General features: G+C 30.5%; 1 protein-coding gene across 2 annotated transcripts in view; it reads right to left on the bottom strand.

Moving 5' to 3' along the window:
• The window catches only part of Syx17 (syntaxin 17), a 142624-nt gene that overhangs the window by 15883 nt on the left and 101858 nt on the right, over nt 1-24883 (bottom strand). The window contains exons 5-7 of one of the 2 annotated variants that reach the window (XM_040708924.2): nt 24171-24376; nt 18126-18275; nt 9386-9664 (exon numbers count right to left, since the gene is read on the bottom strand). In XM_040708924.2, the coding sequence (XP_040564858.1) occupies nt 9386-9664; nt 18126-18275; nt 24171-24376 (635 nt within the window). The remainder of the gene's footprint in view (nt 1-9385; nt 9665-18125; nt 18276-24170; nt 24377-24883) is intronic. The other variant, XM_040708925.2, reaches the window with a different exon arrangement.

Here is a 24883-nt window from a genome sequence, read left to right as displayed (position 1 = left end):
TGAGTGTCCAACCCCTATAAATTGGATGGTTTGGAAAATAAGATGAGGTCAAAAAGTTGGTATACGATTTGAAAACAATTAAAATTCGGTCCACGGCTTGAGACATATCTCAACTGAACTATTTGTGTAGAAAAAGTCTTATTAAAAAAAGATTAATCTCAATACGAGATTAAATCCATTTCTATGTCTATTAACTTTCCGAAAAATAAATTGTATTATGTAGTTTGTGCAATCATAAAGATAAAAATCATTCCATGGATTTGATTGTGGCTATAGTTCTCAGTTATGGAATCCCTTTCTAATCCCTCTTTCTTTTCAGAGCATAAAAAAGCCCCCTTTTGGTCCATTATAAAATAAATATGCTCTATGTGCTATTTATTACACTGTTCTCTGCATAATGTCTTGGCCCTTTTATGCTATTTGTTGTATTGCCTCTTGAGCATCCCATGGCATTATTTTTTTAGCAATTATTTATGTATGTATAACACATTAGCACACATCACTGGGATTTATGCTAGTATAGATATTGAACAACGAGGCGAGCATCTATAATAAAATATATTTGTGTATGATGCATTTCTTCAATCCCGAATTTTGTTGCACACTGCAAAATATTACAAACATATATATTATATAGGCGTTGTACATTGTTCATACATATACTGCATATCGATGATATAATATGTATAATTAAAGTTGTATAAAACATGATCTAGTTCGCGTGCAAGTTTTTTTTCTAGCTCGCAACCTGAACAATGTTTTTTATCTTCCTTTGCTGTTATCAACTTTTATGTTAGTCATGAAGATATAACATATATATAGTGTATTTTGAGCATGCAATTTGAAAAATATTTTGGAGGAGAGGACTTAGTCGTTATGATCTTGTCACAATCAGCTGTGACAATGGAGGAGGGGAGAAGGAAATAAACAAGGGAATTGTCGAGAATTACTTCGAAGTCAACCCTCAATTCTACTCCGAGTACAACAATTATAACCTTGCTACAAATACTCAAAGTGTCTCTCCGTCTTTTATGAGGACAATCAGTTTAATATAATTGAATTTAGTGTGAAAGAAAGTTCACTATTCAGGAATGAGATAATAATGACAACAGCTGAGGAAAATAAATTCATTCTTCAGAATACTAATTCCAAAAACGTGGCAGTCAAAAAATACACAGGATTTATATCACTTATACAGCGTACGGCCGAAGTTCAATAATGAGCTTTGATCACCTATGACAGCTGTGTAGTGCATGTGGGACGTTGTTTACTGTTCTTCTGGCTAGCCAGAAGTGTTTGTCGTCAGTTAAAAAAAGTTGCAGCTATGTAATCACCGTAGCTCATGGACAACGCGCTCGGGAGGAAGTTTTTCTCTTGAATTCAATGTCTGTTCGCGCCCAGGCGATCCCTAGAGAAAGAAATATACTTCTGTATATACATTTCAAGATTCCTAGGTTAGATGGATTAAATGTAATACTATGATTTTTACTTATAATGTGCAACATTAAAAAAAAAAGTAGAGGAAGAGTGTCCTTGTTGCAAAACTATTTTGAGATTGAAAATTTCTTAAACTTGTACAGGTACTTTGTTTAGAGAGTCAGAAAGGAATTGGAATAGTCTGGAGGAGAATATGACTCTGCTCTATTCCACATCGCAAAGAAAACGTTGAAAGATGCTTTTGGCCTTGTTGGACGCAGTGTTTGACCTCTGAGCTCACTGGACCTCATCCCCATGGACTTCTTTGTGTGGGGTGCAGTTAAACGACACATAAACAGATCATCTTGCAACACGAAATCCGAGCTGATGTCAATAATACAGGAGAATTCTGGAATCTACCACAAGATACTGTCATCAAGATATGTCATGTTTCCGAGTTCGATTCGAGGCCTTTATTGACGCCAAAGGGAATTAAATTGAATAATATTAATATTCGTTTATTCATCTTTTATTTGGCATTAGAGATATGAAAAACTCCATTTAAGAAACAAAATCATTTTGTTTGTTAAAATATGTTACTCCCTGTATAGTAGAGATGTGAAAATTGTTGAAATCCCAATGAGTGTGAATCAAAAAGAAAAGTATATGTTGGTAACTTTGATAGAGGATATATCTGCTGACAATAAAAATAGTAATCCATGCTCGCTAATACTTTTGAATTTTCAAAATAGGGAGAAATAAGAAATTACTATCATATACGTGTTTGTAAACGTAGGTATGCTCACGATAATCTCCAACATTTTCACATCCCCATCTATTTATGAAGGAATCACAGGTGGATGTGCTCATGAATAATGGAATGTAACACTAAAGTATTTCAATCATAAGTGTAGCCCTCTTTTCGACTCATTGAGGATCGACATCAGTGTAATTCCTGACTATGTTCTTGATAGATATGGAGTGCAAATTGTGTTTATTTATTTCTTCTCATAGCTGCATAAAGTTGATCTAATAAAACCTCATTTTGATCTCTGAACCTTTCATTCAGAAAGAAAACGACTCAAAATTTACTGATAAATTTTTAATAATGTCATTCTTTCCAACAGTTGATCTGTTTTCCATTTAATAAGTATTCATAGTTAAAGAAAACTTAATTTGAGTTCAAGAAACCAAAGTTAAAAACAAAATTAAAAATAAAAGGAATGACTAGACAAATTGACAGTGGACAAAAAAAAGTAGTATATAGGTGATTCATTTATGAATCATTGTCCTTGTTATGAATAAGGATTTATGATCGCAGCTATTGATGAAACTTTAATAGCTAAATTGACGTAGCACTAAAAGAAGACAAAGATCAGTTCAAGACTGTCAAATTAGTTTAAGTTATTCAAATTTAATCAAGACTGGACTGAAAGGACTTCCATCTTTATAATTTTTTTTAGATCAATCCAATATTAATTCCTAAGGCTGACTAAAAATGCAAATATGAGATGATTCAAGGAAAATAATTGAATTGCAATCTATAAATTTAATTTATAGGTATATTAAATATACCTATATAATTATGTATATAAGAACAAGTATCTGCAATATTGGCTTAAATTGTGGACTTTATTTCAACGTTTCTACATTGAAAGAACATTGAATGTATAAATAACTCCCTTTGGAATATTATATTTTAAATACTAGGCAATATAAATAGAGAAGGTATCTATAACTACAGAAATACATAATAGATGCACCTTCCTACATTTATATAATATAACTGAGTGCATTGTTTGTATCGTATAGTCAAATAACAGTAAAGGGGCTGTGTGACTCTGTGTCTGAAATAGAGTTTTGTCAAATTTAATTGGAGTGTACTCAAGACTAGCTTTTTTATCCACTCTTAACCTTGACTGTCAAAAGGGAAAGAAAACATTTAGCTTTAACCAAGTCAACAATTTACGGCTTCTCTTTACCTGGTTGGCCTTGGTTGCTGTTGAAAGCAGTTGCCGATATCTTGTACATAATATGTCACGCTCAAATCCTTCACATACCTCATCAGAGTCAATTTACTGACATTGAGAGCCTTGGAATGTTGCCTCATCGACATCGTGGGACTTCTGGTAATCGAAGTGTCAACGTCTTCCACGATCACAATTTTCCAGCGTCTACCGCAACATAGTATTTTAAAATATTTACCCTAAAGTAGCCCAGATTGATTTAAAGTAAAGTCTACGATTTTACCTTACACTTATTAGTTTTATAATTCTGGGTTGGATGGGGTTACATAATTGAAAAAGTGGGACCCGTGGGATCGTCTAAAAAACTAAACAGATTAGTTATAATGGTAAAAAGTGCAAAAGTAAGGTTTACTTAAAGTTTTTTGTTTTTTCTTAAAAAATAATAAATTAATAGTAAAATTTCACATTACCAGAATTTATAAATTACTAACAGGATCCAAATATTTCATCTTCATATCCCGCTCAAAGACAATTTATTGGAAAATGAGACACTCTAGAAGAAGGTACATAATGTTACGAGGTGTTAGTAAATGTTTAACAAATGGCTTGAATCACATTTTTCTTTAATGGGATTTTCTAGGAAAGGAATCTCTAATTTTAGGTATGTACATAAATGTATAACACACGTAGGACTTCTCAGAAAACATTTTAAATAATTCCTGTTATTTGCACGGCAATAAATTTAAAACATACAAATAAATAATCGTAATATATATTTTTATTTTCCTTAATGAACCTTCATATATTAGGGCGGTGTGTTTTGCAACTTTTTTCGAATTTCGATTATGGATAGACCGGATAAGTTGTCATGTGGTAAGAAATTTTTTATTGTTCTATGATCAAAGGTTGAAAAGAGGAGAAAGTTATTTATTTAGTCATTATAGAATTACATTTAGATTTATTCTTTATTTTTGCATTCATACTTTTAATAGACATTTGTCAAGTCTACAAACAGTATTTACAAAGTTTTTCTCTAAAGTTATTCTGTACACAAAAAAGAGTAAATAACCTTTAAAATTTTGATAATCCGCCTATAACGTCTTTCCTTTCTTTTACATTTTCTGAAAGAAAAAATCAAAATTCCTAATGTTATTCCCTGTTATTGCTACATTGGGTTACTTTAGGGGTCAAAAAATATAAATACTTTAGATAGGTTAGAAAAATACATACCAAAGTTGTTTTCATGCAAAATAAATAATGATTTTAATATTTATTGACAAAAGGGGTTAATCATAAACCACGCCGTCCTTTCTCACATAATTCTAACCAAGGAACATAAATTATAAACTAAAAGTAAAAGAGCATACCGGCAGTTCAAATGAATTCGTAACCTTCTTTTCTAAAGCGTTAAGTTGATAAAATTCAGATCAACAACTGATTATAAAGTATTAGTAGACATTTAAAAATATCTACTTTTATATATTTAATTTCTTCTTCTTTTCTGTTGTTGGCTCCTTTTATTTAGCTGATGCGTTGCTCTTCTGCTTCTTTACATATTTTCTTTGATTCTTGTGCGTTTATATGGTTCTTTTCTTTAGTTTTTCTCTAGAACCACTAATTTTTTGTTACCCCCCTCTTTAAAAACACGAATTAAATTTGATAAAATGAAGAGCTCTTTTGACCTTTTTTTTATCATAGTTGTTATTTAATTTTTAAAATGAGTTGTCTTAGGATTGGTCAAGTCTTCTTAAGCCTTCTTTTAAAAAAAAGTTCTATATTTCCTTGAATGATGTTTTTTTTATCAATCAAATGTTTTTCAATGACAAAAATTTTCTTTTTTCTTTTACTATATTTTCAAATATTTGTCCCATGTTCCTTCTGACGTCATTTAAGCCATCTTCGCACGTTATACACGCTTACGTGTTTTTAAGTTGCTACAGCCTCCCCTTTCAACCAAAATTGACGTTTATTTAATCCCCCAAATTCCTTTTTCAAATTTTGATTGAGATGTACGACCTAAAGATGAGATTGTAGATCGATGAAATGTGCATAGGCGACATTATATGTTTGCATGGGTATTCTTATCTCATGACAATTTCTCTGCACTATCTGTATATACGTTATACGAAATCAAAAGTATTTGTTTTAAGATCTGCCATTAAAATCATAATATGTTTTCAAATAATATGAGGGAAAAACAGGATTAATCAATTATTTTTCCTTTTGTATTAATGTAGATGACGCTGTTGTAGTTTCACCTAATAAATATCACTATTTCTCCTTCGTTTGTTGGAAAAATAATTATATTAAAGAGATATTAACCCTAGTTTTTATAATTTAGTTCTTAACTCCCAAATGATAATTTTTTCAATATATTTTTAGAATCACACAACTCCGTTAGTTTATATTAATATAGCAGAATTAGTCTCTATGGATATATGACAACCAGTCACTGGAGACAGTGTAAATAATTCACCATGATGTATATCATGAACATATTATGATATAAGAAATAACAATGTAGTCTTATTAAGGAAATATTGCAGGCCTTTGAATATTGTATCGAACGTGTATACAGGGTGCACTGTAAATAGTGCACCCTCATCTTAATTACATAAATATTTTGAAATAAAAAAATTCTTTTTATTTTTGTTATTCCTCTCTTATGTATCCTATCTCTTATGTCACAAATCATGTTCATTTACTGTATATGTTAAGATTTGAATTAAATATAAACGCTGCTATGTTGAAATGAATCTTGTTGAGATTTTTCTCAAAACTCTTATTATTATTCCTTCATTCTTGAGGTCAGAGTAGGTCATTTGAATTTATAAAAGTATTGAGTAGTTATGTGTGACTGTGCTTTTGAAAAACAGAGTGTAAGACTGAGGATTTCTTGGGGAGATATATACTATATTATTAAAGAAAAAATTGTCTTTTAGACAACCCCTAATTACTCCTAATATTGGACTGCCGGGTCCTACCACTAGTATTCAATATAACTAAATAAAATTTACAGACATAATAATCCCTTCAACTACTTTTGTATACTGAAAATTACATTAATTGTACTGTTTTAAACTTCAATAAGCAGAAATAAGGAATTTATTCATTAACTGTAATAGTTTTTAATAGTAAAGTAAACTGTATGGATCAAAATAAATTCAAAATTATAAAAATTACAAAATCTTATAGATACAGTGAATAAAAAAATGTATTAATAATATTCTTTAAAAAAAATATAAGTCTCAATATATCTTTTTGAAGATGAGTAAAAAAAAATAATAAGTTTTGATTAAAATTCGAAAAAAAGTAAAAATATAAACCACCCTAATATATGTACCAAGTATGCATGCATTTCAGCCAATATGTTTTTTGGCCTTGGAGTCTAATAGCTAATTACACAAATAGTAATAATAAAGAGGGTATTTGAGGAAACAGGAGAATTTTTTGCCTTATAATACTTACGGTTAATATGTGTGCTTTTATAACCAAGAGCTTTCTACAACAAAACAATACTAGTCAAAGTCAACGTAATTAATCCTTCATACGCCCTAACTCACAATCTCCATTGTATAAAAAAAAAAGGAAGTAAGAGACGAAAATGATCTTCAATGAATCTTACACAGATTTATTATTGGTCATATACTTTTAATATTGAGTACAAGTTACTTCTCAAGAATGAGACTAAAGATTTTTTTAGAATCAATGGTAAAAGACCTTACAATTTATTATATTTAGCGTTGTAAACTTTAATCATTTACTTGTGTGTAAAAATTTAAATAGTTGATAATCTGAAGTGTGTTTTTTCTTTTTCTAAAGATGTTATTATATATAATATAATTCTTTAATTCTTGAGGAGAGGACATTTCAGTCCGTAATTCCCATCCTTTTTCATTATTACAGATTGTTTTTTCGGGAGCTGAAAAATACATAACTTTGGCAAAATATTTATATCTTGAATACTCTTATAAATTTTTTGGTATTTCCTTATTGTTAGAAAATACTTATATTCTATACCTTGATAACTTCACAGAGACCTAGACGATCCACTGCGTAGCTCCAGTTGGGAATCATTGGTATAAGTATGAATAATTTGTTGGGATATTACATTTTTCAAGCCCTCTTTGGAATCAGAGTAGAATTCAGGATCGACATCGGGACAATTCTTGTCCATGGCCTTGCTGTACAGAGTTGGATTTCTGTTTAATGCGTTTTTTCCATAGCTGTTACAAGAACATCATGACAACTATGCTACTTCTCCTCCCAAATATTCGTTAAATTTTCAGAGGTATTTTTGCATTTTGTCATAATTTTAATAGATTAAAATGTAATGATACTACAAGTTAATTAGTATTAGTCTAATGCTCAAAGTGTAATAATTTAATTCAAATAAGAAGCACAACCATTGTTTTTGTCTGAAATAATGGTTTACAATACTCTAAACAACATTGTCAAAAATCCCGAATTGTGCATTGTTTACAAAGGTCACTTCTGATGTTTTTGTTCGAGCTCATATACAAAGCTTTTTCTTCATTTTGTATTTGAATAAAAATATGTAGAGTACTATGGAGGACAAGTTAAGAGGTTCTACTTTGAGGGATACCCCCTTTCGAGGCCTATACAAAAACCAACTGATGGCCCATTTTTTTCGAAATCTAATAAATAATGATATTTGTTATCAAAAATAAAATATTTAACCTTTCTTAATAAATTTTTTATAATATTCATCGAACGACTTTTTTGGGAAAAGTTTAGCCATCTTTTGGCCTTTTTAATTAATTGTATATTTTATGCAATGAGTTTTTTTTTATAAAGTAATATTTCCTTCTTTTCTAAAATGACCTTTTTTTTTTACAAAACATCCATTTTATTTTTTCACTCATATATGAAATAACAATTCGTTAGGAGTGCTATTACAATTTTTTGATTAGACATTACATGAATAATCTATTTTTTTAAAGCAGATGTAGCAGATGCAGTTTATAGTTATCAATATGGGATGAACGTTATTTTCTTGAGTTTTTGTTCCTAGACTCGGAATCTCTGCACCGTTTTTTGGCTTTGACTGTTTTAGTATTATTTTACTTATCCCCATTACTTATTAATTTTTCGGTCCAGTTGTTTCCATGAGTTTACTCTTGTTTGGTTAAAGCAGCTGAAAACAGGGATATAATATTGAATTTGTATAAATCAAGGTCCTTTGTTTAGAATTCGTTTCATTTTATAAAAAAATCACTGATACTTCTACTAATAAAATTATCAACATAATAATTAATCAAAAATAATTAGGAGGTAAAACCAAAAAACATATAGAAGACTAGATACTATATGTTGTTTTTTTTTCAAATTTTGTCATTCACATTTGTCAGTCGAGGTTGCTATTGGATACAAAAATCTCGACGTAAATATATTCAAAGTTAGTCCTAATTGAAGGAATCACGTCGAGCCTTTTCCAATCAACAAGTATAGAGAGTCAAATGTTTTCAGTAATGTTTATGAGTTGACTTTTTATGATTTAAAGCAGCTAACTCTACGTATGAACTCAAAATGGGATTCCATATAATTTAGATTTGTATAAATCAAGGACTTCAATTCAATTTATAATATTTACATATAAAGAAATATTTATTATTCTATAATCATATATAAATCAGCATATAATAATAAACAGTTGCCAATACGAAAAGTAGAAGAACTCAACTACTATATGTTTTTTTCCTTTCCCTTTTATCAGTTGAGGTACCCAGTAGATAAAAAAACTCGATGTGAATATTAAATAAGAATATGTATGAGTCAAAAATTTCCCCCATTATATTTGAATTGAACGAAGAATATTAAAACTACTTATTGAGCCATATTTCAAAAATAAATCCCTCAGTTTTGGGTCTTTTTAATAAGATTTTTTAAAACTTCAAACATTTAATAAGTACATAGAAAGTGTATATATATATATTTTACATATATGTAAAATATGAAACTAAGTAACTCAAAACGCTTACCTTAGAAACAACTGGAGAGAACTCAGATATCAACTCTTGTAAATCCTTTATTTCTTCATGAAGAAGGCCCCAAGCCTTAAAGGTATCTTTCCTGGACTCCAAGTCCCGGTTCTTGAGTTCTTGTTCCTTGTTATGCTTTGTTTGGATTGAAGATGTAGAAGAGATGAGTCTGGATCTTTCGTCCCCTTCAACAGCTAGATCTTCATCCTCTAATGAAGTACTTATCATTGATACAGAATCTTCTTTGGGATCCTCATAGAGTATCTCAAGAGTCCCAGTCTGGAAGTAGATCCTTCCTATTACTATATGTTCTATTGATGAATAAAAAATATAATTTAAAAAGTGCAAAATTTTATGATATGTCATAAATATAAAAATATAATTTAATATATTAGTGACGGGAAAAACAACACTTTTTACTCACTCGATTCTTTAATTGTTGCTCACAAAAAATAGTGATTCTTCATGAATTCTGCAATCATTCTTTTTAATAAGTCAATAACTAACTCATTTAATAGCTTATTATTATAAATCAAAGATAAAATGAAATATACTCTATTTGTCAAATAATTCGAAATTTAAATCTAGGTCAAGTATAATTAAATCCTGTATATCAGTCCTAAAACTTATAAAGTGTTGTCTTTGATGACATCAATTGACTTGATTTCTTATTTATGTAACCCGATCTAGTACTGACAGTCCGAAGAACCTGTCCTAAGAACTAATATGACTACATCAAAGACTTGACTTGGCTGGACCGAATAAATAAGGACCAATACAACACTAATTATGGGCATATAATGTATATATAAACATATGACCTGAAAATAACCGGCTTCACACATAGATGACGTTATTTTTTTAAATTCAACTAATTCACAGTTAGTACTAACCTTCAAAAGACAGTTGTTCAATATTTCATTACAATCTGTTCTTCAGTTAGTGAGTTATGGTGCTATGTGTGAGGCTACTTTTGTTATATCCAAAACAATGAATCAAATCTTAATTTTGAATAAATGAATCTTAATTTTACATTTCTTCTTTTCGGAAAAAAGTACGGTTGAAGCTATGTACTGCCTAAGGAAAGTGTTATGTGTAACTCTGCCCCATAGGCAAATACTAATTTTTAAAAAATACCCAATTTTGAACGAAAACAAAACATGCTGTCTTTGTTAAGCTCAGGACTTCATAGCCAAGGATGATATACAGGGTACGTGGACAAAATCTGCCGCTTCAAAAAACAACATCTACAAGCTTATTTTATAATATTTATTGATAAAATAAAAGTGAATATCTTTATTAGGATATAGAGCAGCTATCTATTCAATGTAGTCGCTGTCTGCAGCCAAACCCCGCTCAATGCGACTACGAAACCGAGAACAGGCATTTTGGATCTGCACTGCTTCTATCTCACTGAATTTCTCCTTGATGCAGGTGATGAGAGACTGGGAGGAGCGGTTGGTCATGTTCTCCGCGTAGGACCAGACAAAGTAGTCCAACGTGTTCAAATCCGGTGATGAGGGAGGCCAAGAGGAGAAGGGTACGAACGCAAAAGCATTACTTTTCAGCCATTCTTGCATCCGCTTAGCTTTGTGGGACCGAGCCGTGTCCTGCTGCTACCCCACGGCCTGTCGCTGACAACAGACTTGATGCACGAAGATGTGGGGCGGCATGACATGACCCTCACTTGACACGACCCCAAAGACTATGACAGTGGCCGGAAACTTGGTCTTCATGACCCTGGTGCTCTTCTCCTCCTTCTTCTTCCTGTCAAAAACGTCCATCGGATCGGATGACTCCTCCAGCTGCTTCCTGATACTTCTGACCGTTCTAACTGGCATTGACAGAAGGCCAGAGATGTCAGCATTGCTTAATTTCATGTGATCACTAAGCATAATCTGAATAGCAGCGCACCTACGATCTCTCTCATTGAACATAATGACTTTTCTTGGGCACTTAAAATGATGCTATCGCTACAAGTGGCAAACAATAACTGAGGCCTATGACCCAGAAAAAATTTAACACCAAAAACAGACGAATCAGACATCAGCTGATGGAGTAATGTCGTCTTTAAAATGTGGCAGATTTTGTCCACGCACCCTGTATATATATTTTTTTTTTGAGGGGGGGGGGGCTTTTGCTTGTGTAAAAGTGCGGGCAAATTGTTCACTTTCAGGACTCATTCTTCTAGCCCTTTTGAAGGAGTAGGTCATTTTTAGGGGATCGTTCATGAAAGTCACATCCCTAATATGTATGTATGAATAAATATATGCACTCTATTAAATTTAAATATGACGAGAAATGTCCTATATTTTAAGGAAATTACAAAAAAAAAGAAAAAAATATACATATAAATAATTAAATTTGAAAAAATAAAAAACCCATAAAACAAGAGAATTTAATAAAACTAATGCATATACTATGACTGTGAATAAAAAATATCACAATCTCTCAATTCATTTTGTTACATAAAGGATTGGGCAGTAATCTTCACATTAATCACATTATATATGCTACGTACTATATTGGTTCTAGAAATCTTCGACTAAACCTTGTAAAATCAATCTGAATTTAGTTTGAAATCTGGAAACACTGGCTATTAGACTCTTGTTCGGAGATGACAATATGATATCAATATATTCAGATTCTACAGTTGACATAATCATCATTATGGAAGAATTATTAATAAAATCAATGATTGCAAGGGTTAAATGATGTTGGGCGTTGTGGCTCCCTATAGATTTTGTGAAAAAACTGCAAACGTAGGGTTTGATATTATTTGGATAAGTTTTTTTGTTTTTTCTAGAAGAACATCACATTTGGTAATGACAATTCGGCCAAACCTAAAAAAAGTATCAAAAATACCATAATGGTCTAAAATAAGAAAATTTTCTGGGAATGGTAAAAATAAATGTTCCCACCACTTTGTGGCAACAAATCCAGTAAATTTTGTCAATATAAATAAATAATACTAAACTTTCCCATAATGTTATAGTTATTTCCTAATAAAAATATCAGACAAACATGGGTTAATGGCCACCTTTTTAAGCGTGTCATCGCACAAAGAGGTCATATCCAGTTTTCAAAATTATAATCATTACAATATAGGAAACCTGTTTTAAGAGGTCACATTCACATAGCAGTCGTTTTTTTCCTTGCCTGACCGCTTAATACAGATCTGACTGTTTTTTTTAAATGTATGTTGCAAAACTCTATTAATTGAGCCTTTTGGGTTCTTTTGAACTCTATTTTGACACTCCCTACATCCATCGACTACACTTTTTAGGTGCACGTAGAGGGGCAAGTCTTCTGTGTCCGTCATCCGAAAACTGAGGCACCCAAAGCCACTGTTATCCAGCACTGGGACACTACAGCCACAGCGGTTGACAGTCCTTCCGCCACATCCTGGAAGACGTCATAGCCACTGAAAGCAGCAAAATTAATTAAAAGAGAGACCCACATCTATTTAAAGTATTAACTTTGTTGAAAATGTATGGTTAATTTAATACAACTTGTTTAAATTAAAGATTCAAATTGTACAGATTTTAATGGACTAATCCGTAACTAAATTATTATTCACTAATGGCCAACTTATTACATAGATAAGGGAAGATGGAAAAAAAAAACAAAGGTAAAGAACCTCCAGAATAAAATCCAGAGATATCTCGAACCAGTTCTAAAAAAGATATACTCGTGAATATTATTTTTCTCCATCACCCCTTTGACTATTTTAAACCAACCGTCACTTTACATTCCTCGAAAATTTCAATAACTCTGATGTACATCTTCACTAGCTCTTCCAGACCTCCAAACATGGCTCACCCGGAGGATCTTGCATAACTTATTATATAGAAAATCTTCCAAATTATTGCCTGAATCCTTGTCCGTTGGATTGGCGGCTACCAGCGAATGGGTCTTTTTTGTTCAATCCCGTACACATCTCGGATCAATAGATTCGTTTAATTCCTTACGTAAGTTATGAATTGGGAATAGTAGAAAAAATGTCCTGAGTATTTCTTCTTCTCTTATACAAAATAATAGCAGTCTCTATTCTCAATTTATTCATAAATAAGGACGACGTTGCCATTCTCCTTCTTTTATAACATTACTTAAAAATGTCCAAACCTTATTCATTAATTCATTGTTCGTTTTTGGTGATAAGTGTTGAATCGGCCTAAAAAAACTAAAACGACTGCATTTCTATCAGTCGGATCCTAACAAAATTTGTTAGTCCTAGAATTGGTCCTGACGGGTCTTTTATGATAACTACACCCGCACAAATGGCGTAGTTTTAATTACACCATTTAATCAAAACATCTTTCAAAGAGATAAGATACTTGAAGTTTGAAGTAGGAAGGTTGTGTCTAGAACATATTAGTATTAGTTATAGCGATCAGGAATTAAATTTTTGTTTTTGTATATTCTCAATTCCAGTGTGAATATTTCTTGATATGTCAGAAATCATCCTCCCCGTCAGGAATCCTTTCTGTTTCAGATCAAGCCTATATTTTAAAATTGACTCCATTTTCCTACAAGAATATCAGAAAGGATTCTATAGCTTTAATTCAGAACAGTAATTGGTCTCCAGTTATTGACGTCCGTAGGTGAACCTTTCTAAATTCTTATAAAACCACGTAGTTCTTTTTTTTAGAATAATTAATTTTCAAAACATTTGCTTCCTTTCGATATTAAATTACACTCCAAATTCCGTAGTGTTGGCATTTGTTGTCTATATTATTTGCAATTAGATGGTAAAGTTTGCATTTTTCAGATATACTGAATATTACTGTTAAAGTAGTTATTTCTTCCAGTTTTAAAAATATACTCGTTAGGTCTATTAAATATTTTTAGTTCTATATATATGACAAGACTTCTTCTTCCTTTAGACTACAGCAATTCCTAACCTTTTTATCAGATCAATAACATTCTTATTTAGGTCTATTTAATAAAATCTGTGCCAAAGAAAAGACAAACAGTAATTCCTAGCCATGCTACTATTTAATGATGACGTCACTAGGGTAAGAAGGTGGGAACATTCATATATTTTTTTGTGTTATAAGGGTAAATATTGGTTCGAAAATATTTTGCTTAATACATTCCTTATCAATATTTTGCACGATTTTATATAAAATATATTCCCCACTTTCTAACCTAGTGACGTCAAGGGAATACTGTTTATTTTCTACTGCCTATATCTTATTATGTAGACCATAATTATTATGCCAAATATATATATTTTTAAATATACTCAACCAACACTATGGAACATCATTTTTGCCTGCCGGCTAAAATCCACATTTATAATTGTTTTCTAAGTTATAAAGACAAAAATGACCATTAGAACCTTAAAATTCAATAGGTTTGGCTTTTAAAGGCTTTTTTTTTTTTTTTTTTTTAAAGCCTGTTTTTAGGGTATAACTTTCGTATTTTATGGCTTAAATAAAAATAATAAATATGGATTTTAACGAGCAGGCGTTCCAAGACTTGAATATTGTTGTATTTATCTAATCTCTCTTGGAGCCTTAACGATGCAGCGTGGAGTACATGGGATCCGAGGAGCACCAGTTGGGAACTAATGCTTTATAACAGTTACTTCCAACCGGAGCTTGCGAGGTTAGTCAAATTTAGATATTCCCTCAAAAAATAAAAATACACCTTGGGAATCCGTAGTGATGGAAAGTCTGGGAGTCACTGATCAAGTGAGATAATAAAAAAAAATTTAACTAACCATGTCAACATGAAATAATTTAAAAAAAGTATATATCTCGACCAATAGTAATAAAATCAATAAAAATGATCTAGAAATTGATTTAAATTATGATTGAATATGATATGTAGCAATTTTTATCGCATTATTGCGAAAGCTTTGAGCAGCATCAAAAAACTGCCGACAAAGAACCCAATAAAACTCATTTTGACTAGAAAGCCACTATTGGCTTTCTACATAATAAGTAGTATGCAAGTATAAGCACATATTTTGTTGGATTCATTTAAAAAATAATTTACATAATACGTTCGTAGGATATAATATATTATTTTAACGAATACCCCTAAATCAAATTGTGTTTTTTTTTTGTAAAAAAAACAAATTTTAATCTATTTAATTGAAAAACAAAATGATTAAAATATTAAACTACTTACAAATACGTATAGTAAAGTGCATTTGAAGTCTATCATTATTATATGACTATTAAATAAACGTAAATGAGAAGTCATACTCTAGGCTTGGCTATTTTCCTTGTAGGTTTATATTTTTATTTATACAAAAACATGAAACAATTTAAATAATGGGTCTGATAGGAACTTTCTACATAAACAGAACAAAATGTGTTTGCATACAATGAAGTTTTCTTATAAGAGTTCATGTGCCGTTTTTTTTCGTATGTATGTGAGTTTTATATTCCTTCCTTGCATAATGTACCTTTGATTAACCTCATTTTTACCCCCTCTTTTTTAAGGTGTATTTGTTGGGAGAGTCCAATTACAAAGAACGCACATAATATATGAAACTAGAGAGAAAATACATAGAACTGGGAGTGCAAAAAACTATCAAAAACAACAAACAAAAAAATGACTCATATAGTCAGGGATCCTCTTTAATATGGATTCCATTTATGCAAGGCTGTGCTATACATCCAAAATGTTGCGTGTTATAAAACAGTGAACCCTTATACTACAAATAGAGACCAATGTTTCACACATGTGTTCCTGAAAAAGTGTCTTGAAATATATTAAAATTGTTGGAATCCCGGCAAGTGTATATTAAGAGAAAGTGTTAGTTTGTATCTGAAACACTTTTTTTTATTTGAAATTATTATTCCTTCCCAGTAAAATCACTAGCCCCCATCGGGGTGCGGGCATAATCATAAAAAAAAATATGTTAAATTAGTAACTATGTAACTGTGCTGAGAAATTTTGGGGCTAAGCCCACCTTCCCCAATAATGGAAGTTAGAAATCCCCCCTGTTCCTTCCTATTTAAAAAAATCAAACGTTTACTACAGACGAGAAGCTCAAGTAATCTCTCTGAGCAGATACTTTTTAATGGGATTATGTGGATTCCAAACAATTTTCTCATCTCTAAATACATTGTTATAAATGACCGATCCATCAATATTGGCTCATACATACTATGGAATAAGAGTTGCAAAAGAGTGTATTCAATACGATTTATTGTACAAGATGTAATAACATAATTTACGTGACAATCCGGCTGTAGAAAAAGTAGCAGGGTGGGCGGGGTTTCATTCTAAAGTTTTCTTGGAAATACAGTCAGTTGCAACCATGCGTTGGAGTATTGAGGAACTTGCCTTTACTGTCGAAAATATACATATATTGCCCAGTAATGGTTTGACAGAATATTTTATGAAATATAACTAACTGCAATTTAGCTCTTGAGTTTTAACTGGTGCAATTTGTGAAAATCAGTTAATTGCTTAAATTTTTTTATAGAACAAACGATTTTTTCAATTCATTTACATAATTAAAGATTACCAAAATTCTTTGAACACTACAAGTAATAGCACTAGTTATTAGTGTCATCAAATTTGGTGTCATGCAAGAATTTTAAATTTGTGGTTTTTTTTTCAATTTAGTAATTAAAACCAGATTTATTCAAGAAAAACCAACATTTTTAAGATCTTTGCAGTATTGCCAATAACTAATTACCTAATCATCCACAACTTAAATATATAAAATACTGCCAATGCAACTTTGCATCTTTTTGAAAAAAAAAATACTGAAATTAAAAGTTTTTTTTTTTTTTTTTTAAAGAAACAAATAAATTAATAGACTACCGTAGTTCTATTTAATTAGTGTATGAACATGTTTGATAAGATTTTCAAAATGTGTAAAGTAATTGTTTAAATGTTTTTATTATCCTTGAGAAACAAGAATAAAAGTTTACCTACATTCTGAACATCTTTGACCTTCCTTTTTCCACTATACTCTACCAGACAAAGTCCAGGGGATTGCAATCAGGAGAAGAAGGAGGTCAAACATATTTGAGCCAAAAAGGATCAAAATGGGATGTATTGTATGCTCATTTTGGGAAGTATGAGTGAGTGATCGATCTCATAGAAAATATATTGGGGTTCCCCAAACACTCATTTGAAACCCAAGTAGATATCTTTGTTGATTTTAACAACATCAGGAATACGGAAAAAGGTCATATTTGGTTAGTTAAGACCACTGCACCCCATATCATTATTAGAGATGGGATTTTCGTAAGAGCGCGAGGAGAAGGCAGGAGCAAAAAATATGGTTTTACTAAATTAAGAGTATTGTTAATATCAGCACCCTCTTATATAATTTTAGAGGAAGAAATTTAAATACTGCTTTAAAGAGGAGAATCTTTTACTTATAAAATAGTATTAGTGTAGGGAAATTATTATAATTATGTTTAAAGTAAATTATATTGTATATTTATTGTTTAAATTAGTTGACTTAGTTTTTTCTTAAAAAAATCCCTTCTTTAAATTAATGATGGATGCCGGGTTTTAAAGTTTTTTTATTACTACTAACTTGAAAGTATGAGCAATTTTGAACTTCTAAGCGATACAATATTGATGAGACGGTAATTCATAGGAACTCTGTACATACTTACATTTAAAGATCGTAGGTCAAGGGCTCACTGTTCTTAATATATATATTATATTATGTATGTAACATACATCATGCTGAACTCATTTTTTTTCAAACCATGCACAAATATAGAATGTATGTACTATGATCATTGCCAACCTGAAGAGGTGGAGTTCCTGGAGCAGATACAATTAGTGGTAAATCAGGCGGTAGAACTAAGGGTGGAGGAATTGGAGCTCTTCTGGAGGATAGAGTTGATGAACTTATGATTGGAGAACCTGAGCTCGTTCCTTGCTGTGGCTCAATATTCTGTAGCAAGTAGAGAAGGAAAGGAATATATAATACAATTAGTCAATTTGCAGAGGACTTAGAGTATGCATTTTTTTGGATTGGTCAAAATATTGTTAATTCTTACTTTTAAATATTAAGTGTTGCTAAATAAATTAATTGATATATTTAGCTCAAAGGCTTTAATTCCATGTATGCATTTCTTCACACGTGCATTCCTATATGCCTGAATGGCATTAATGTGTACCTACTGTGTGCTAAACACTTTCTGTCAAGAGATTAGAAATCAGGAATTACTTTATTTTTTAAATATACTTGTGTTTTTTCTTCCAAGAATAACTTTAAAAGAATGATTGTATAAAAAAAAAATATGTGATTATGACTTTAGTTATTATACTTAAATTAACATTTTTTCCTTATTTGTTAATGTAAGAAGCAATGAGGAAGATTTGAATCTTTTTTTTTTTTTTACTTTTTGTTAACATGTACCTTCCTTTGTACAATAAATACATTTAAATTAATTAACCTTCATTTTCTGACATAAATATTAATTACTTTTTTAAGGAAATCAAAAATGTTTTTGGTATTTACAACTTTTTAATACTCAAGTCTCTATTGCTTTAATCTAGGGATGGAATCATACTCGTATTCGAAGCATCGAGGTAAACATATCTGCATATTAACAACCAAAAATAATACTCTGTAGATAGCTATTTGTTGGCAGGTACAATTTAGTAAAAGTTTACAGTTCTTTATTTATTGGTAAGTATCCGTTTTTACACGGATAATTGTAATTTTATATATATCCCTAATGACGAGTCATTTGAATGATTCTCTTTACAATTGAACAATTCCTAGCTTTTTTGTGACGTCATCATCTGTTTCAAACTATCTTGTTCATCATCATTCTCCAGAGTAATCGGAACCAATTCAAACTTATATGCAAAGTGAATTTGGAATAAACAGATATATATATAAATAAAAAAACTCTAACGTGGGGAACAGCTTTATAAAAATAACGGAATATATTGATGGCAACAGTTTACGCATCATTTCTTTGTTATTTTTTTTTAAAGTAGGGAGAGCCAATGCCTTTTGGTTCTTCAACCTATAGTCATTTGTGACTGATGATAACTATCTTATAAAATATAAACTATGAGGCTTGTTGACGTAATCAAATTCATGTCTTTTTAAAAGAAAAATTAGTTATAGAACTGACAGTTCGAAGGACTGACAGTCTTATAGAACGGTCCCCAGGACTGTGGGGACCGATCCTAAGACTGGACTGGACCGAATAAATATGGAATTATATAAACCTAGGTATAGCTACTAAGTACACGCGAGTAGAGTTGTAGTGCAGGGTTGTCCACCCTGAAGTGGGGCACTAAAACCCAATAAAAAAATTTTACTGATACTTTGGTCCGCTACAATAGTTTACCAATTGAATAGGTTAGTAAAACTTTAAGCATCTTTCATACAGAAGAATAGTTTGCCATTACTCTTAATTCAGTCCTATATAAATTATTTATTATTCTTATAAACATTGGTGAAGATTGATGATGACGCCACATGTTCATATCTATGGATAAATTATTTAGCAAAGATTTTTCTATTTGACGGCTTTTGTGTGTGTTTCGTGCGAGTCCTTAAAATTTAGTATGGGATCGGTAGGGCCAACATTTTGGGAATGATATATCCCAAATTGCAGGTATTAAAATACCCAAGTCTGCCCAATTCTTAAATACCAATTTGTCTTAGTCAGTGCCACCTATATATGTATCTACATATTAATTAAAAAGGGTGGATCATATTTAATAGACTATCAGACGTATGAAAAACAGTAGTAAACTTACTTGGATGACATTTAATGATCCTTAAATGCAACCATGGTAATTGTAAATTCTATTTGTACCTGTCAAAATGCACAGATTTGATCTACTTTTTGACTGAAAAAGTTTAAATGTAGAGGTTTTCTTTAAACTTAAACAATATATGACTCACTTATTATAAGAATCATTACATATTGAATTAACCATACATATATATTAGGCTCTATTACTGATTTATGCATGAAAGTTATTATAAATATATATATATATATCCGTGAGTCAATGTTTAGCAATATTGAGCCCTACTACAAATGGTTAGAAAGGAGTTTTGCTTAAAAATACTAAATAAATTTGATAATATGGAGCATGTCTAATTTTTTATCATTCCTAGCGTTGATTTGATTTTAAAAAAGTAGCTAAAAAAATGAGATTGTGACTCTGATAAATGGACTAATGTTTGAGAGAAGAGCCACTTAGTTTTTATTAAATTAGTTGAAAGCGACTGCGAGAGGAGGGGAATAAACAAAATCCCATATATTTTTCAACCTTTATGATTCCCATTAATGTGGACCCAATTTTCAAAGGAAAAAGTTTGAATGCAGCAATCGTTACATATGGTACTTACATTGGGGCCCTAAAAAAGTCATTAAGAAATGTCCCAAATATTTTGGCAAAATTTTGTTGCCCTCCCCCAAATTATCTTCTTCTATGGCTATGTGTATGAGCATTAGACGATTTAGTTTATTAAAAAAAATGATGCCAAAAGAAAAATAGTTTATTATGTGTTTAATTGAAGAACAAAAATTTATTATCATGATTTAGTAAATATTTGAATCTCACACCATTTTCCATCATCTGTATTCAATTAATGTTGATATAATTGTTTATCTAGAATTTTTCAAGCAAAATGTCTAAATGTATTATTTATATAAATAAGGCTATTAAACAAAGTATTTGCTAAGTCTCTTCAGTACCGATCTTAGAAGTGGGAACATTTATGGTACTTGCACCAGGAATTGGACATCAACCTAAAAAATGGGCCTTAGCAAATGGAGGGAGCTTAACGTCCTCTGACAAAAATATAATTGTATAATAATTAATTGTCAAAAAAGGTAATTAATGTTTTTCAATTTATTTGTGGATAAAAAAAGATATAAAAATATGTTGCTTATGAAAAAACGTCGTCTAAAGTTTTTCGCAAAACATTTTGTTACAAATATAATTTAAAAAGAAGAAAAAGTAATTGAAAATGTGTCTTGGAAAAATATCAAACGTTGATAACAATTATTTTTGACCACCGCCCGAAAAGGTTTTGTCTTTGCCCTAAGATCTGCTTATTTTAAAATAATACTTGAGCCTCTTAAATTATGTTTGTCGCCCCAAAGAGGTACATAAACAAAGACCTTATAAAATTTATTGTAAGGCCTAATGAATTTGTAATAAAGACTATTTTTGAGTATTAAATAGAATACTCAAATGCAAAACCATATTTATAGATATTTATTTATTAATTCAATTAGGCAAATACGTTTTGTGAATGCACCATGATGCTTAAAAATGCAGCAATATGTCACATTTATATACAGAGTTTAATTCGTGATTTTTTTTGTGGTAAAATTTTCGAGAAATAATCAAGACCCCTAAATTATATCTGTTAATACAAGACATGTTCATATTGACTAAAGTTTAGGTAAAATCGTTTAATATAGAACTTGATAAATATTTATGTATTAATTTATACTTTAAAAATAAAGAGTAGGTATATTATTAGGGATGATAATCTTGTAGAGCTTAAGGAAAACTTTTGCTTAGAGTTGATTGTTATGGGAAAAAAAAAAAAAAAACAGACATAAGTAAAGGGAAGTTATTAAAATAATGTTTATATTATAGTCTTAATTTTGCATTAGCAAAAAAATGAACGTAATCTAAACAAGAATTCTTCTTTCAAAGAAAGATGCTGACACAACAGCAATCTTCAAAATAATGCACCAACAGGTTTTTTTTTATATTTACAAAAAGGTACTTTTTATCCATAAAAATACCATCCCTATATAATGGCGATAACATAATAGCAAGCTTGGATTTTTTTGATGAAACAGAGAAAAACTGTCCAAAAATTATTTATATGATTGTAATATATTTAAATTTTTACAAGAACATATTATATACAAGTTCACTCAATTTGATCGTGCGGTATTTGAACTTTAAATCGAATTTTGATATCATCAAGATAATCAATTTTAGTTGGCAGGTTTGTTTGAACCAGCTAATCCCTTTCTTTTTTTCGTTATTCTCGCAACGAGAATACACACTTCTTTAAAAGTTAAATACTTTTCACGTCATGACGTCTCTGTATCTTTTATGATCAGTGATACCAAATAGCTGATTTTTATCAGGTTCAGTTAACCTTAAAAACCGCGGCTTCTAAGGACTTTATTACTTTTTTGAATTGATGTAAATTATAGTACTCATACGGATACGTTTATGATACTGTCTCAATATTGAGAAAAAGTATCCCAGCCTGCTTTTATGTTATCGCCACACATATATTATCAACTGAGTCTATCATTAATGACTCTTTAATTAACTTATCAACCTCACTCTTTTAACTGAATTTGCAAGATGATTTGTATTAAAAAAATAAAAATTGCATAGGTGATGAAAAATTTCGATAACGGGACATATTGCAAGGGAAAATGTTTTTATTCGTAGCCAGCTAAACTTGGATAACAATTGATCACGTAGTCGTCATTAGATCTATATAAAAAATAAACGGATTAATGGAAAAAAAGGATTATGGGTAGAAGCTTGTAAATTATGCATATCTTTTAAAGTCATTTGGCTATGTTTTTTTTAATCGTTAAAAGAGTAATAAAAGAACCAAACTCAAATATGTTAATTTAAAAAAAAAGGATGTAATTTTTTTTGTCAGTTTAAAATTAAATTATTTATATTTAGGTAATGATGTTGAAATAACTTTTTGTGTTTCGTGTATCAAAACTATTATATTAAACTTTTATTTTATTTGGGGAATAAGGGATATACTGTTTATATTTGGAAAAACTGATATAAAATATTTCGTGCTTAAAGAAGTCCACCCATCTATTAACTCAATTAAACTTTTGATAAAACTTTAGGGTACGTACTACATGTACTATTATTCAATAACAAAAAAAATAAAAAAAATATTTAAGTACATACCACATTCATCATATTTCAGTTTACATTTAAAGAAATGCTCACAGCTGGAATTTTGATAGGAATTTTTAGAAAAGTGATTTTGCATTATATTTTAATAATAATTTGCTATTATTTTTCTTTATAAATATCTTCAAAGGCGACAAAATGGAAATTGGTCACCCAGCTCCCACGATCTTAATTCTTTGGATTATTCTATCTCGGCAAAGGGTCAAGGGAACTGTCTGCAACAAGCCTCATGGATCTGTAAGAACTTTGGAGTCCGCCATCAAGGCTACATGGGCTGACTTGTCAAAAAAAAACTTCATCCGTAAGGCTTCTGTAACCTTCAGGAAGAGGGTGGAGGCCGTCATTGAGGCTGAAAGAGCCTATAAATTTTCGATAAAGTTAGTCTGATTTGAATTTGTATTCTTCGACCAGTTATTGTCAATTTCTATTAACCCACGATTCTGATAAATTCTTTGGGTGTGCTACAAATTGCACTTAAAGAAGTAAAAATTCATCGTAGCGATGGAAGGATTCCGATTCGATAGATTTGATTTGAAAGGCCAAATCAGAACCAAAATGAGTATCATCAATCAATTGAATGTTTTGAACTGTAGTTAATACTTTTGGATCCTTCAACTCATCCCAGAAATTTGAATGTTAAGCTTATGAATACTCATATGTCTATGAAATATTGGGCGTACCGTGATATATATGATAATGTAATAAACAAATATAACATGTTTTGTTCAAGATTGTTTTTATATTAACTTACCGGATTTATAGAATGTAATTAATATTTTTAAGCGTAATTACTTAATACAAATTGTCCAAGAACTGTCATGAGGACCAGGATTATTTAAAATAACAGGCACATTCAAAATGTCAAAACATGCAATATTACCGTAGCTGCTCGACTAGAAGAGGTAAGACTCATACTCCCGAAGTCTCCATCTCCAGAGAGTCGTCCTTCTCTTTCATTATAAAGAGGATTAGAGCAGTATGTGAGAGCATTGAAGGAAGTGGAGTTTGAATTATTTCCTTTTTTCTCATCAAATTTACGAAAATCTTCTTTGGCCATTGCATTCATCAAATTGACAGGGCACATTTCTATACGTAAAACAAAAACAAAAACTATAAATAGGATATAAAAACTGGGTAGTGATTTATATAAATGTATCATAACTGAAGACCACGCCATCTGGGCGGTTCATAGTTGATATTTTTACTACTTTAAAATGAAAAAATCTCTAATAAATCATGAATAAATTTCATCAAATGATTGTAAAAATATACTTAATACCTGCATTGAATAATACTGATGCCAATGATAAACAGTGATATTTGAGTTAAATCAAAGTAATACGTATTGAAAATACCAACAAATGGTTTGATTTGTACAATTTTTTGTTGCTGATCGGTTAAGAATGAGAAAAGTAGGATAAGTATAGAAGAATATCTTATTATCTCCATGGTAATCGTTAATTTATTGTTTAGGCAATGGAAATAAGATTGTATTAAGATGTAATAACATATTTTTAAAATATTTATTAGTGTCGGATATATAATAAAACCAGATCATGGAATTCAAGATAGATAAAAGTGGATCAACTACTT

The sequence above is a fragment of the Lepeophtheirus salmonis genome, chromosome 3, assembly GCF_016086655.4.
Source record: "Lepeophtheirus salmonis chromosome 3, UVic_Lsal_1.4, whole genome shotgun sequence".
Taxonomy (NCBI): Eukaryota; Metazoa; Arthropoda; class Copepoda; order Siphonostomatoida; family Caligidae; genus Lepeophtheirus; species Lepeophtheirus salmonis.
This window is presented reverse-complemented; position numbering and strand designations above follow the sequence as displayed.